Consider the following 17097-nt stretch of genomic DNA (forward strand, 5'->3'; position numbering starts at 1 on the left):
GGGTCAAAGTTGATGCTCAAAATGGACTTCACATATGTTGCCAATTACAGCAAATCTGACAAGCTCAGCACTGTTAGAAGAAATCTAGACAGTACAGCAGACATAACTGTACCATTAGAAACACATTTAAATATAACATTACAACAAGCTGTTTCAACCAATAAACAATTTGAGAAAGAATGACAACCGTCTACACTCTCACCATTAAAACTAGCCCCATATTCATAAAGGTGACAGTAAGAAAATAGTGAGACAAGTTCACTTCCCCATAACTGCTTGGAAGAGGGAGACAATCCAAAATTGATGAGAGCAACTTGAGGTAAAACGGCATCATGTGTTGTAAACCTAGCCAGTGTCATTCAAAACCCGCTGGTTTGTGTTGGTTAGGCGGAAACAGAATACACATGGCCCACAGAACAGGCGCTTGGTTGGGTCTGCCGTCCCCTGTACCCCCTGCAACTCGGGTGGTACAATCCGCAGACACAGCAGCACGACGACCAAAGTTCTGCCGCTACATAAATGAGTCTTTAGCCTTTTTCTGGGCCCGAGTGTGAGCTCTGTTTGTCATAGCTGGGAGATTATAGCTGTTTAAGAAGTTTAGAAATACAAGTAACATTTTGTATGTGTGGAACACCACATTGGAACTTTCTGCTTGCCTCAGTCTCTTTTTGTCTGCGTATTTCGTTCTCTCTTCGTTTGCCCAGAGCTGTGAACACATGCTCTTTTATTCGGGAGCGTACATTTTCTTCTCCCAGGAGAAAGGGTATTCAGGCACCTGGTTGAAATGGCCCTGGAGGAAGATGGCTATGGTGCCAACGGAGAAGAGCAAGATGGCCGCCCAGAAACACACCTTATCGAGCATCTTACCAATCAACACCCAGCTGTCCATCTCCTGAGGGAGAGAAAGGGACACAGACAGTAAGAAAACAGAGAGAGGGGAGAAAGAAAGACAGCAGCAACATAAACTTAACATCTATCCCCTTGCACAAATACACAGCCACACTTACAGATCCAACATCGTTCTGGTCCTTCGTGGACTCAGCGATGAAGTTGCAGGCATCCACGCACTCTTTAATCTCCGGTGCTGCCTGGGCAAGACTCTTATACAGACTGGCAGTGCTGCTAACGTCTATAGTGTCCACTAGAGGGAGACACAGATGCACACAAAATACACATAAATATCTACAGGACAATACCAGATTTGAGTTTTACGTAGTATTCGACTTGTATAATATTTACTTAATTTACTTAATATTTACTTACTTATTTACATTAAAAAATCTGAATTTTTTATCATACATTAGCAAATGTATGATTCAAAATTAAGATTTTTTATGTCTAATTATACAATAAAATTCTGTTTATGCAGCCCTATCCATTTTCTAGTGTTTTAAAATTGGATGTTTTTGAAAATCTGTGCTTCAAAAGCCAAAATATGGTACAAAATATCATATAAACCTAATAAACATTCGTGTTCAGATTCTTGATTCATATTCTGTATATAACTTGTTCATGTTCTCTTATATGTTGGGCCTTGATGCTGCATCATTTTAAATGGCACCCCCATTTTCCTTGAATAAGAACATTTTGCTCATTACTAAAGAAAGTTTGACGATTTATGGAAGCAGGTGCGAATGTCCCATGTAGGGCCCAGACAGAGCTGACAGGCTGGGTGTGGGGCCACGTACCGATGGAGCGTGTCAGGCCGTGTCGTTCCCGCTGCTTGTCAAACATCATCTCGCTGCGAGGCTGTTTCAGGACGTACTCCTCCGCCCGCTGCATCAGCCCGAAGGAACTACGTCTCCTCTCTCTCCTCCCGTCTGCCTCTCCGCTCTCCTCTCCCTCGTCCACCAGAGGGGCCATACCCAGGAAACGAGGAACGATCTCCAAGAAAATCTATTGGGGAGGGACGCAGGGAGGGAAAGAGGGAAGGAGTGAAGGAGAGAGAGAGAGAATGACAATACAGCTCAAAAATTGTATAGATTAAATTTCCCAAGAGCTGTGTGACACACACAAATCAAACTGAAATACAAATACATATTATCTGGAAAAATCTAATATTTATAAAAAATATGCTAATTGTAACACACATATTTCTGTATTTACCCTAATGTAGAATGATGTGGACAAGAGGCAGACGCCCCCAAGAGACGTACATGTTTGATGGTTCTGGACATGTTGTGTGTACTGGGACTGCGGAGGGAAAAGTTGAGGGTGATGATGCAGTTGGTGACGATGAGTGTGGTCATGGACATGACAAAGATCACATACCTGGGAAGGAGGTTCAGGTCAGAGTGTGGACATTTGGAAAAGCAAAATAACTAAAAACACGATTCGTGCAATTATATGTGCAGAGACCCTCCAATCCACACTCAAACACTCCCATTCACAAACACTCCAATCCACACTCAAACACTCTCATTGACAAACACTCCAATCCACACTCAAACACTCTCATTGACAAACACTCAAATCCACACTCAAACATTCTCATTCACAAACACTCCAATCCACACTCAAACATTCTCATTGACAAACACTCCAATCCACACTCAAACACTCCCATTCACAAACATTCCAATCCACACTCAAACACTCATTCACAAACACTCCAATCCACACTCAGACACTCATTCACAAACACTCCAATCCACACTCAGACACTCACTTGCCGATGAGAGGAATGGACAGAGATGTTTCTGGAACTTTCTGAGCAATCAGAATGAGGAAGACAGTTTGAGCCAGGAGGACGGAGATAGATACTGTCAATTTCTGTCCTCCCGCTGAGGGTGTGGGTGGTGTCAGAGGGACACGGAGGAAAAGAGAAGAAGAGCAAAAAAGAGAGTGAGACAACAATGAAAGGAAAAGTCAGAGTGATAGGGACACAGAGAGAAAGAGTGACAGAGAGAGTAAAAGTGTGAGAGAACAGCAGAGACAAAAAGGCCAGTAACCACCTCAAACGCACCTCCCTCACACACACACACACACACGGATCCACACTAACCCTTGGAGGGTAGGAAATAGGCCAGTACAACCAGTGAGGAGATGAGCGAACAGGGCAGGATGATGTTGATGATGTAGAAGAGCGGCTTCCTCTGGATGATGAGGTTGAAATAGATCTCCTGGTACTCCAGATCTTCAGGGGAGTAGCGAGGGTTGGTCAGCTTGCGTGCTGGCCGGTGCCTGATAGCCCACTCCCCGTTCTCTGTAGAGAAAGGTGATTGGCTGAGGGAGGTGCAGGCAGAAAGGTGATTGGTTTGGAGTGATGCTGATTGAATCCATTTGACTTTTTAGAATGTTTGTGGATGGGTTTTGTCATAGTGAATGAATGAATGAATGAATGTTCAACTTATATAGCGCCTTTCTATATACCCAAGGACGCTTTACAATTTTAACACGGATACAACTCGTACACAACCAATCACACACCGGCAAGAAGCGGCAGCCAATTGCGCACAGCGTACTCTCAACCGGGATCCACAGCCCCCTGGGGGACTGAATGGGGTGCAGGAAGGGGAGTGAGGACAGACCCTAGTGTTTTTTGTGTGTGTGTGTGTGTGTGTGTGTGTGTGTGTGTGTGTGTGTGTGTGTGTGTGTGTGTGTATGTATGTGTGTTACCAGTGAAGGCTTCTGGGTCAATAACAACCCACTCGATTGGCAATCCAGTCTCAAGATCCAATGCCAAAATGAGGTTGATTTCATTGGCACTGTATGTCTGAGACCTACCAATCAGGGCCAAAAGAAACATGATTAAGAGACATTCATGGATAGAAGGCAGGATTTCTCACATCCACCATAAAGTGAGGGTGATGGTCCTGCCCCTCCTGGGACCTTCAGCCTTTCCCGTGGACCCACCTAAAGACGAGGGAGCAGTTCTGCCAGTCGAAGGGGAAGTAGGTGATCTCGATGGCACACGTGCTACGGTAGATCGCCGGGGGAAGCCAGTAAATGGACCCGTCGGGGTAAATGAGCACGTTAGCATAATATGCTACATCAAATTTACCATCAATGCTAGGAGAAGGGAGATAGAGGGAGTGAGGAAGAGAAAGAGAGAGAGAAAGAGAGAGAGAGGAATTATTTTCCCTCTGCCATCCTGTTTATTGAACATATGAGAAAACAACACAGCATGTTGAACAGAAGGATGACAGCTGATGAACCAATGTATAAAAAATGAGTAGGAAGGAATTATTTTAACACCTAACACTGCAGTTATCCCACTGTCCAACACTACAGTTATCCCACTGCCCAACACTGCAGTTATCCCACTGCCCAAGACTGCAGTTATCCCACTCCCTAACACTGCAGTTATCCCACTGCCCAACACTGCAGTTATCCCACTGTCCAACACTGCAGTTATCCCACTGCCCAAGACTGCAGTTATCCCACTCCCTAACACTGCAGTTATCCCACTGTCCAACACTGCAGTTATCCCACTGTCCAACACTGCAGTTATCCCACTGTCCAACACTGCAGTTATCCCACTGCCCAACACTGCAGTTATCCCACTGTCCAAAACTGCAGTTATCCCACTGTCCAACACTGCAGTTATCCCACTGCCCAACACTGCAGTTATCCCACTGCCCAACACTGCAGTTATCCCACTGCCCAACACTGCAGTTATCCCACTGCCCAACATGGTGCATGTGACACAGATAAAATTGGCCTTTAGCACATTCAAACTCTACAGCGATTTAGGACCCCAGGACCAGGGCTGGACACCACCAAGCTCCAACAGAAGAGCAGAGAAAGAGACACAGACAGACAGAGAGACAGACAGAGAGACAGAAGCAAAGAGGAACTCTCACTTGTTCTCCAGCACTATGTCCGGCAGCCAGACAGAGTTGGAAGGTACACGGATCAAACTTATGCCGTGGTGTTCTGACTCATTCCATGCCAGGCGATAATCATTCCATTGCTGGGGTGAGGAGAGGCAGGGGTCGAGAGAAAGACAGACGAGAAGACAGAAAGTAGTACGAGTGATAGATAAAACAGTGCTTAAATATAAGAGAGAAAAAGGAGCGCAAAGGTGTTAATCCTCTTCATCACTTTACTGGCACAGTCACCAAACCTCAATCCCGTCAAGAACTGGGGAGGCCTGAATACTCAACACACACCCAGTGGACCTCACACTGTGTTCTCAGTTAGTGAGAGAAGGTAAAAAAAAAAAAAGATGAAATCTGGCAAAACCAAGAATAAGGCACAAATGAACCTATGAGCTTCCCATACTAGTTCAGTCTCACCACCGGCGTGAAGGTGAGGTCGGTCTTGGGGGGGCGGAGCCTGTGGCCTGTTATAGCCCCCCTTCCTATCTTCACTTGCTAGTGAACCAGTAAAGCTGAGGAAGTTTTGGGACACGGTCCCACAGTGCATGATGTCAGAACAGGAGTGGGGGGGATGTGGGCGGGTCTAAGGCTATGACATCAGCTGTTTACTCACCATCTCAATCCACACACTGGTGGTCAGGGTCTCCTCTTTCTCATTCTGCCAACAGTCAGGAGAAACATTAATCAAACTAAGGCGGTATCTAGTGTAAACCCAGTTTTGTGACTGTTACTGTGTACAAAGGTCGCTTGGAGGGGTCATTACCAAGGAGATGAGGTTGGTGAGGGTGAGTTTAACCTGAACTTCCACTTTATCACCAGCGTGTTTCGCTGGACGAATTAACTTATTGTAGTTCTTGAACTTTTTGGCCAAAAGATCGGACTCCTCATTTCCACCGACTGAATGGAGAAAGAACGAAAGACAGACAGAGAGACAGAGAAGGACAGACAGATAGAGAAAGAAAGAAACAAACAGACATAGGGAGATAGTGGGGAGGATGCAGACATGATGTATGAGTCAATCACAACTCTTTATAGAAGCTAATAAATCCCGGAAAATAGTTTAAACTAGATAAACACAAAATTCCACAATGAGCACCTTTCTGACAGTAGGTGACAACATTGGTGCAAAATCACTGAAATCGTGGCACTGTCTTCCGGCTCAAAAATACAGATTCCATTCACTCTCCTTGCTTTCTTTCCCATACCACCCGCCCATACACACCCACACACATGTACATGCCTGACCCACCCGCACATACACACCCACACACATGTACATGCCTGACCAACGGTGTCATATTAGCGCATGTAAACAGCGCAGATCGCTGCACAGCTGCCCGCACGCACTAAAAGTTCTGCACCATAGAAACGCAGAGGAAAAAATACAAAAACGAAGGAGGGCATGATGTACCTGGACAGTGATGAAAGAGACAATAAAGACACAGGGGAAGGGAGGGAGGGAGTGAGGGAGAGAGAGAGAGAGAGGGAGAGAGAGAGAGAACCGTTAACACACCTACCTTGCGCTATTGTAACCACGAGCGCGGCCGCGATCAAACACGTCCAAACGGACCGGGCTGCCATTGCCGTGGTCTTCAGAACTAAGCAGGACTTGGTAGGAGAGAGAAAGCGAGAAGAGAGTTATATCCGAGTCCTCACCCTCTCTCTCACGGTCCCTCCCATACACCTCAGCTGTCGCTGCGCTCGGCTCGGGTTACAGTGATATCTGGCACCGTTACACGCGACGTTAAAGTTTCCCGGGCTCGGCCGCTTATAATAAAAGGTACCGTTACGATTTCGACAGTGATTACATTCTGATAGTGACTACGGTTTGTAGGCAAATCTTCGACTTAATTCATCACCACTTTGAGCTGGTATTAATAGCCAGAAAATTCGCTGACAGCAGAGACAGGGGTTCAAGTTCAAAGCTCTAACAGAAGTAAGTATAGTGACCACTTTAATAACCCCCAGCAGTAGAACATCACACCCCCAGAAGGAGGACACACGGGGGTTAAAAACACGACCATACAACACGCCAGATCAAACCATAACCTCTCTAGCTAGATCTAGAAATGTATAAAAATTTATGTTTTACTCACCAAAGCTGAGATCTATTTACAATATTTAAGTATGGTATAGTGATATTAATCTTTCCTCATTTTGGCAAGGAAAGGGTGTGATGACCAATGAGAACTGAGAATATTATATATAGGCCTATATATATAAATTTTCACTCCTTTGCAAACTTCCTAAATAGACTTTTTTCGTTTGGGCGGTAAATGAGATATTGTTGCTTTGACATGTAGAATGACAGAATAATAGTTATTGATCAAGGAATGCATTAGCGGCTCTGTCCAGGATGACAAAGGAAACAGGAATCTGAAAACCCCGCATTTTCCGACCTAAATCAGTACCCGCCACCCTAAACCGAAGCTTTATCTCGCACTGTCGTAGAAAGTCGTAGAAGAGTCCTTATAATATCATAACTAGCACCAATAATAGCAGGGTTAAACCTGTTATTCGTATAAACGAATAACAACATCAATAATATTTTTGTGACCACAATTACGCAGGAGAGAAGCTTGTCTCTGCTGGACGCAGAGAGGGATCATGTGAAACAGGTGTATAGTGAGCTGGCCCGGATCCCGCCTCGCTGTTCTGGCCCTATAAATAGCGCTCCGACTATCTGACCGAGTGAACAGCGCTGGCCACAACCGAACAAAACAGGGGGAGACGTATGTATGTGTGTGTCGACACGACATAACACAATGATGAATTATGATACACACGGGTCAGAACGTATAATATGTCTTCTTATGCAACAGTAGTTGGCGGTGGACGGGCACAGGGACTTGTGCGTAATGTTGCCGGTGAAACGCGCAACGTATTTGTTTCTGGCTGATCCCGGATAAAGGGGGAGAAAGCTATTTTCTACTTGCGAGTGTTATAAATGACTTTGAATCGCACCCCCTAAAAAAGCCCAGAACAACTAAGACGTTAACCAGACGACCGATATAGATTCGGAAATCTTGTTAAGTACGATGTCCAATTTTCACAGTCATACGATCTCACAGCAAACGAGCGACATGGGTGCGCATTTCTGGCATGTACAGCCCGCTATTAATACTAATGGAAGTCGAGACGGGCTATGATAGAAGAACCGGAAACCCACGTCCAGCAAACCTCACTTAGCCTGAGAACTGACAAGAAAGGCGACGTGGGTTGTACCAGGTCTTTGCAGCAAAATTGCTTATTTTGTGAAAACGATCCGGAAACAGTGCATGGTATTTTGCCTTGTACTCCAAAAAGGTTTGTCAACACAAGGATATGGAGACATATATTTGTAAGGATGTTTAATAGCTATACATTGCTGCTCTTGTAAATTTAAGTTTGCATGTGGTTATCATTCTTGGAACATGTAATCTCTGTTTTATGTGTATTTTTATTTGGTACCTATTATGTCTTTTTTGTGTGTGTTTGTTTTTGTCTGTGGATTTGTCCATAAGGATACTGATAAGCCAAGACTCCATATAGGGATTTTCTAATACAAAAAAAGAAAGAAAATTCACCAGATTTCTTCCTTAGTGCAGAAATATTTTTACCTTTGTTAAAATTCTTCAGCCTGTACTTATGTGAAGATTTCACGAAGTCAGCAAAGCCGTTGTTCCGTGTAGCTTTCAGATGCTGCACTGAAAAACTAACAGTAAACATTCCTTAGTTGTGGTGGTCTTATTTCCCTAATTTCGAGCTGTTTTTCACAATAACGTTGTGAATAGCCTTCCCCCTAATAACTCAAAGAGACTAATAACTAAAAAAGGTTTGCTTCATTTTTTGTTGTTGTTGACCCCTTGTGTTTTAGAACAGGCAAATTAACATTGGTTATCTTCTTGATGACAATGCGCGTGTAGATGAGTAAATTAAGTCGTCCAATATTAATTAGACAGAGACGGAACTCTTAAACCACCAATTTCGGTGATACTACCAAGTCAGGTTTATTTCATTATATAAAAAAATGTTTATTATCTTTATGTTTCATCAGAACTTTTAGCAATATCATATAACCTGATTTTTTTTAATCTTACCTGGTCTTCATCCATCTCAAGGACCCTAGTTTCACCATAGTACCTGGGCAGCGTGGTATGATTCTGTGCTATTGTCAATATCGGCAAGGTTCTGTGTTTTAGCGACACCTACTGGCGTTTGAGAGGTTAGGGGTTTGGGTCGCGTTAAAGCTTCAGGTGTCTGTGTTGGTGATGTTCCTGGGTGCTACTCCAGATATGCCCACTATAAACCCTGAATTTCTATGAATCTCACTGGGCAAACAGAATGGGAGGTTTCATTATAGAGAGAAACTCTAGAGAGATTATCGAGATTGAGGCTGAACAGTTTGAGCCTGTATTTCACTTTTATAGTAACGTCTGCTTTCTGTCACTGTTGCTATCCACTGTACAGCGTACTAGCACTCTGGAAGACTGCTACCACATGTCAGAGACAGTGTGGTGATTCAGTATTATATAATGCAGTGTATGTATGTCAGGGGTTACTCTAGGACACAGGACATTTGCCTTATAAGGAGTGATTGGTTACATATAACCTATGGACCTTCAGACTAAAAAAAACAATGAGAGAGAGTATTATACACCCCTGGGAGTCTACTGGGAGTCCAAACACGTACCATCGCTGTGAAGAGGAGACAGAAACACGGAAAGACGCTTCTGAAGGACTAAACATGAAGACATCTTGGTGAAACCGTCCTGAGACACAGGAGCAGAGGGGGAAGCCAGGAACGCTCAAAGAATGCACAGGGAAGGAAATGTGTCTGTGACGTGAGCCTGTGTGCGGCTCGCCGGCGCAGACGTGAGGCCAGCATGGGAGTGAGAGGCAGGGCCGCCTTCGCCATCGTCTTCATCAGTGTCCTCCTCTCCACTCTGTGGTTTTGTAAGTCACTGCCCCTTATGCTCCAGCAACGTTCTCACAGCGATCCGGGGCTTTTTATTCCCAACTGACATAATGACACAACTTCTTTGGTTGCCGTTATGTTATAATCCGGTGGATTACCATAGTATGTTATAAGTCAAAGTCAAAGTGAACTTTATTGTCATTCAGACTTTACAACAGAGTGCATAGCTGAACGAGATTGCGTTTCTGGTGGATTACCATAGTATGTTATAATCTGGTGGATTGCTCATTTTCACTCTCCTACATATAAATTACTTACTTAATCTCTTGTTTACAGCTTAATCTCTTTCTCTCTCTCTCTCTCCCTCTCTCTCTCTCTCACACACACACACACACACACACACACACACACACACACACACACACACACACACACACACCCGTGTGCCCTTTTATCACACAATGCAAATTATTCTGCTTTTTTTATCTCCTTTGTGTTAAGTGGAGACTCCTGTCTGGTTTGGCATTAGCTATCATCAATATAATGAACCTCAGTTCACACTTGTACTGTTTTATTATAAAAAGGGTCCCAGGGTCCAGGTTTTATTAGCATTTTTGCCTCAAGTTTTATTTTGTTTGATTTCCTAGCTACTACATCAGTAGCTAAATCAAAACATTTGATAACAAAGTCTGAAATGTTAATTTCCTCAAATGTGTGCGCATGTGTATTTGTGTGTGTTGCTTGAGTGTACCAGTGGTGAGGAATCTATGTGTGCTGTAATAATGTTGAGAGTAGAAGTCTTGGCATTGCTGCAGTGTGAATCGAGAAATGAATCACACACAGGCTCTGGGTGCACATAGCAATATGTTTTAGTAATGCACAGTTACTAACAGACCTTGAGGGGTGTGGGAGTTTGTACATCGATATGAATGTTTAGCTGAGGTTACGTTTATGAATGATGACGAATGTACTTTGATAAGCAGAATTGATGGTGTTATTATCTATATCTCTCCCTCTTTTCCTCTCTGTCTGTCTCTGTCTGTCTGTCTGTCTCTGTCTCTCTGTCTGTCTCTCCTTTTACACAGACAATTCATTGGATCAGCAGTGGCAATATTGCCTGAAGATTTTAATTCCAAGTGATCAGGTAAATGTAAAATAACCATCTTCTCAACATCGGCAGTTTTTCTCTCTTTGTCCCCCTGCATCATTATACTATCAATCTCATACTCCCGTAATCTGTCTATTTGTCTTTAAGTCCACAAGTTTGCATGCACATAACAGTTCAGAAGACGATGTCTTAACTACACTGAGGATGTGCCCAGGCCAGAAATTCCAGGCTGCCGATTTGCTGAGGCATCTTCAAACTGCACCTGTCTTAACCAATGACGTGCTGCTGAAGCCTTACCTGGCCAGCTGGGATGAGCTCATCAAGTAAGAAAGCATGCATGCAGGGGAGGGGCCATTCTAATGACTCCCAGAGTATCATTCTCTCTCTCTCTCTCTCTCTCTCTCTATGTTCCATGCTCAGGTTCTTGAAGACCTTGGGGCCAATCATGGGTTTAATATCCCAGGAAATTGAAACGAAGACCGGCATAATCCGTGATCTCGCCAAGAAAGAGGAGGATGAGATAAAGAGGCGGGCCCAAGAGTGGGCGTCTTCAGTGGAGGCGGGGCGAGGATCCTCGCTGCCTTTGCCCGAGCCCTTCCCCAGCTCTTACAGCAAACTCCCCGGTGGAGCCGAGGGCGGGGCTTACGTCTCGGTGCGCACCATGTTGGGGGCGGAGCTGGCACGCGGCCTGGTGGACTTCAGCCGATATACGGCGTCCGGCTGCCGCACCCTCCTCCGGCTGCACCGCGCCCTGCTCTGGCTGCAGCACTTCCTGCAGGGCCTGGCTGACGAGGGGGAGGCAGGACGCAGTCCCGCACAGCTCTGCCGCGACACCTACCGCCTCACGCTGGCCCAACACCACACCTTTTGGGTGAAGCAGGCGGCAGAGCTGGCGTTTAACGCCATGCCCGAGAGGGCCTTCTTCTACAGGCTGGTGTGCGCCAAGACGGCGGTGGAGGGAGCCAGCATCCTGCACAGGCTGAGCGGGGCCATCGGGGAGGTGTACGACAGGACCCAGCTGGCGCTGGAGGAGCATGGCATGCTAGCACTGCCGTAAAGGACTGCAGTGCACAAGACGTCATGACAAGACACGCAGCGTGTTAGAGATCACAATAAGAAACACAGGAGATCCCACCAGGAATGCAAATCCTAGATCCCAACAAAAAGACGTGTGGTAAAATGAGGATGTATGGTCACCCTCCTCTAGCAGAATCACTACCATGCTGTATGTCTGTATGGTACCAGTACACCGAAGTGTTCCTGCCACGTTACTTACATAACGTGTGTCATTTTGGGTCCATATGGAATCACCAGAATGTTCCTACTGCCAGCATACTGTATCTCAGCATCACTAACATGTCTCCATTGCTGTCATTAGCATCATGTATACCTTCATTGCTGTCATTAGCGTCACGTATGTCTTCGTTGCTGTCATTAGCATCACGTATACCTTCGCTGCTGTCATTAGCATCACTTATGCCTTCATTGCTGTCATTAGCGTCACGTATGTCTTCATTGCTGTCATTAGCATCACGTATGTCTTCACTGATGTCATTAGCATCACTTATGCCTTCATTGCTGTCATTAGCATCACGTATGTCTTCACTGATGTCATTAGCATCATGTATGCCTTCATTGCTGTCATTAGCATCACTTATGCCTTCATTGCTGTCATTAGCGTTACGTATGTCTTCATTGCTGTCATTAGCACCACGTATGTCTTTATTGCTGTCATTAGCACCACGTATGTCTCCATTGCTGTCATTAGCATCATGTATACCTTCATTGCTGTCATTAGCGTCACGTATGTCTTCATTGCTGTCATTAGCATCACGTATACCTTCGCTGCTGTCATTAGCATCACTTATGCCTTCATTGCTGTCATTAGCACCACGTATGTCTTCATTGCTGTCATTTGCGTCACGTATGCCTTCATTACTGTCATTAGGGTCACGTATGTCTTCATTGCTGTCATTAGCATCACGTATGTCTTCACTGATGTCATTAGCATCACTTATGCCTTCATTGCTGTCATTAGCATCACGTATGTCTTCACTGATGTCATTAGCATCACTTATGACTTCATTGCTCACATTAGCATCACGTATGTCTTCACTGATGTCATTAGCATCATGTATGCCTTCATTGCTGTCATTAGCGTCACGTATGTCTTCATTGCTGTCATTAGCACCACTTATGTCTTCACTGATGTAATTAGCATGCTGGGTAATTGTTTTAGTAGCATACTGTGTTTTGAGGTTGCTAGCATTCTGCTCCTTTGCTGTATGTGCTGTGACCTTACCAGGGTTGCCAACTCTCACGCATTGAGTGTGAGACACAAGCATTTGACCGTTTTCACATGCTCTCACGCCACACTTCCGATATCTCACGCCGAAAAAAAAATCTAGTTTATTTACCTCTGATCCACATCTATGATTCAATGAGTTAATAGTTCGCTCTGGCGCCAACCACTGGCGATAGATTGCTATATAACGCTTAATTCGTGTCCATTTTACGTTCGCCAATCCCCCCCCCCCCCCCCCCGCCGTCAAGCGATCTTCAAAAGTTGGCCACAGTACCACAGTCATGATGCTTTGTTTATGCCATCTTTAGTTTGCTTAATATATACAATTATGTTTTAAAATGTACTTTTAAAACATAATTACTTTATTTGCAAGGAATGGCTGATTTGAAAGGAATAAAACTGTCTGGTTATGTAGGCTCTGAAGGCAATTATAACTGATCCTGTACGTTTCAAAAATAAGTCATTTGTTAAAAATTGTTATACATTAGCATGTGACGTATCACACAAGCTTAACGGCCTTGTCATGTGACAGGAAAGACACAAGCACACAAAGTCGTGCTTCCACTGAATATTTTGGGGTGTTCAAACACAAATTGGCTTATGTAACCATGAGCATTAATAAAAAATATATTTTACTAAATTCTTTGAAATTATTTTGGAAATTTTAATTAGAATTTTTTTTGCATATGTAGAAAATATGCCCAGCTTCCCCAGAGCTGCACTGCACGTTTGCTTTCTGTGGCAGGACACAGTTATTGGCAAATACTCTTATGCAAGCATTGATTTTAGCTGCTGCTCTGTTCCTTCTATCAGGCCTCTGTTTATCATATCAGAGTTTATGACAGCGAGATGCTGATCCTGTTATGCACAATGGACTTTGGTCAGCAGCCATCAAGTTACACACACGCGCATCCACATACTGCAGGTCACTTCCTAATTAAGATTTCACAATATATTGTAACGCAAATGAATTATGGAAACCGCAATAACAGTATATTGTGATTGGTCAGTGTGCTGCAGTATAAGAAACACTAGATTCTCATGTCTATATTTATTCTGTTTAAAGTTTTCATTTACTATACGCATTTATATGTATTCCCTTTAAAAATGCTTCACGTATATCAAAATAATCAGGAAGATGCTCATCCTGTTATGCACAGGATATATATATATATATATATATATATATATATATATATATATATATATATATATATATATATATATATCTAGAAGAGCTGTATAAAATTGTTTCTTGCAGGTCATTTGATAACAAGAACTTCTTGCAACCATGTCCCATTAACTACCGAAAGAGGGCACCATTGCATAAACTTGGGTCCATCTAGGGGACTGAAGATGGCACCAACATTCCACAGAACCTCAAATATTACACCAGGTGGCGCATTTACTGCATAGTCGCAGTAAAGAAAGAACAGAACCATGGAGCCTATTACGGTATGGGAGAGTGAACCTATCAGAGCCATGTGTTTGACATAGAGCCACAGGCGTGGTAGTGGGGGGGAAAGTGGACCTGACTACCCAGGGCCCGAGTAGAGAGAGGGGCCCATTTTGCTCATGTGCCTCATTTACTGGCATTTATAGAGACCCACTGACATTGAGAGTGTACAGGGCCCAGAATTTGCTGCTACACCCCTGCATAGAGCCATGTGTTTTACATAGGTCTGTGTCAGTCAGACCCAAGAACAACATGGGATCTGTAAAATTTCCCCAAGGCATTATGCTAATTCAGCAAAATCGGGAAGTGATGGATTTATCTAGGCTAATAGAAGAACACACACAGGCGAGAATTAATGAGGACACGCCCCCTTAGAGAACAGAATTAACAAGGATACTCCCGTAGTAAGAGAATAGAATTAACGAGGATACTTCCTTAGTAAGAATATAATTAATGAGGACAGACTTTTCCTTAGTAAAAGGATAGAATTAATGAAGACTCACTCTTCCTTAGTAAGAGAATAGAAATAATGTGAACACATTCTCTGCGTAGTAAGAGAATAGAATTAATGAGGACACTTTCATCCTTAGTAAGAGATTAATGAAGGCCTTCTGTCCCTTATAAGAAGAACCGGATAGCTGAGCAATAGTAAATTATCTAGTGAAAGGCGAGTGCACGGACGCCATACTGGGATGCCCAGCGCCAATATATGGTTACACTGGGCTTGCTCGACCTTAACGTGTCGCTACGCAGCTCGGTCGCCACCTTGTTCGGTATGATGCAGTTGAGCAGCCGTGTCAAATTGACATGGATCTCGTTAGGAGTACAATGCTACGAGGGCACAGCAGCACGTTCAGGCCGCAGGGAGGCTGCTGTAGACCTGCAAGCGCTGCAGTCTCTGTTGTCTGACACCAGGAGCAGAAAAAAGAGGTTTCGGTCGTATTGTGCACTGTGGGAATAAGCACATCCGGGTATCTGCAGTACTGCTCTAGTGCAGAAGGGCCACAAGTTCCAACTGATCTAATGTTATTTGGGCTAAAATATCCTGCTAATACTGAGATCAGTTTGTATACAAACAACTACATATTCTGTGTTAAATAGATCAATAGTCAGTGTCAGTTTTTTATGATTTCACGTAGTCGACAATCTAATAATCACAATATTATTTGTGCCTGTGGGGCTAAGTTGACTAACCGAAGCTAATAGGCTAACTAGCTTAGCTCCCTAAAGTCTGCCATAGCTTAAAATGTTAGCCTGCTAACTAAACAGGCGAAGAACATAAAAACGTAGCTGTTTTTATAGGGAATATAAATTCCTATTCGCACATTGCGTTTATGATGTTTGTGCTTTTTTCATTGGTTTTTGAGGAATAATTGGAGATTTAGCATGAGATTAGCATGACCCTGTTGAACTTTCTCTCCTCACTCAACGCATGCTCCGTTTGATTAAAGACACACGGACGCGCGCGCGCACACACACACACACACACACACACACACACACACACACACACACACACACACACACACACACACACACACACACACCCTGTGTGCCCTTTTATCACTGAACTCTGTAGAATGTCTGGTTTTTGATGTGTCTCTGGTGGGGGGGTCCCACAATTGCTTCATCTTTAATGAGTGTCTCTCTTGGCAGGTGTCTTCCCTCAGGTATGCAGTTAGCACAGTATTCAGTTACGAACGGTTGAATAAATATCCAAACAAAGGCTAAATAATACCTACTTTCCAAACAAACTAGATGCACATTTCTAAAATGTAGGACAAATGAAAACTTAATGCATATTATATAACTTCATAAATGTGTATATGTGTGTGATTTTTTCTTTGTATTGTCCACATACATCAGTTAAAGTAATTTGAGCTGACTTGATGTGAAAGCTTGGGGTGTATCCTGACTACACACAGAAGTGTGACGATCAGTTAACACCACAAATGCAGAGCCATTAGGTGGACGTAGTTTAGCTCTGGGTTACATGGTTTATTTGGTTAATAAATTCAAGCTTGAAACATACTTCTTACATTCCATAGCACTGCATTCTCCCTGTTAAGTGGGAAAACTAGAAAAAAATACAGATTCTTAAAAAAAATAATAATAATAATCGAATCGGTTGACCCAAATATTCTTAATATTTAAATTATATATTTATATATATATATTTATATAATTTTATAATATAATACATTATTAAAAATACATTTCGTATTGCTGCAGTTGTCTTAATCTCATCTTACATTTCTATTTAGAATATTATCAAATTCAGTCCATGGGGAATTAAATAACATTGCTTTGTTGATGTCTATAGTACCATATCATAATTGCAAGATGGCAACAATGTGGTTATGGTTGTTTTACCGCTTTGTAAAAAGAAAACGTCACATTATTTCTTTAGTGAGGATGCCATAAAACTGATCAAGCCTGCAAGTAAAAGTATTGTAACCATAACCAGTCTCACAGGTCAGAGAGTGTAAGAGACGGGCAAGGGGGTGG

At 43.4% G+C, this 17097-nt stretch overlaps 2 protein-coding genes across 2 annotated transcripts; one reads left to right on the top strand and one right to left on the bottom strand.

The window, feature by feature from the left end:
- Positions 1-103: 103 nt before the first annotated feature.
- Positions 104-6730, bottom strand: chrne (cholinergic receptor, nicotinic, epsilon). The gene is made up of 12 exons (XM_077010857.1): positions 6341-6730; positions 5587-5720; positions 5437-5481; positions 4806-4915; positions 3856-4011; positions 3619-3722; positions 3005-3205; positions 2669-2783; positions 2157-2271; positions 1689-1896; positions 1008-1141; positions 104-892 (listed from the first exon to the last, which is right to left on the bottom strand). Exons 1-12 carry the CDS (start codon positions 6402-6404, stop codon positions 725-727), a joined length of 1554 nt encoding a protein of 517 aa, XP_076866972.1. The 5' UTR covers positions 6405-6730; the 3' UTR covers positions 104-724.
- A 799-nt stretch (positions 6731-7529) lies between these two features.
- gltpd2b (glycolipid transfer protein domain containing 2b) lies at positions 7530-13715 on the top strand. The gene is made up of 4 exons (XM_077010897.1): positions 7530-9758; positions 10806-10864; positions 10976-11151; positions 11249-13715. The coding sequence occupies exons 1-4, from the start codon at positions 9689-9691 to the stop codon at positions 11883-11885; spliced, it is 942 nt and encodes a 313-aa protein (XP_076867012.1). The 5' UTR covers positions 7530-9688; the 3' UTR covers positions 11886-13715.
- Positions 13716-17097: the final 3382 nt, after the last annotated feature.

The sequence above is a fragment of the Brachyhypopomus gauderio genome, chromosome 7 (assembly GCF_052324685.1).
Source record: "Brachyhypopomus gauderio isolate BG-103 chromosome 7, BGAUD_0.2, whole genome shotgun sequence".
In the NCBI taxonomy this organism is placed as follows: Eukaryota; Metazoa; Chordata; class Actinopteri; order Gymnotiformes; family Hypopomidae; genus Brachyhypopomus; species Brachyhypopomus gauderio.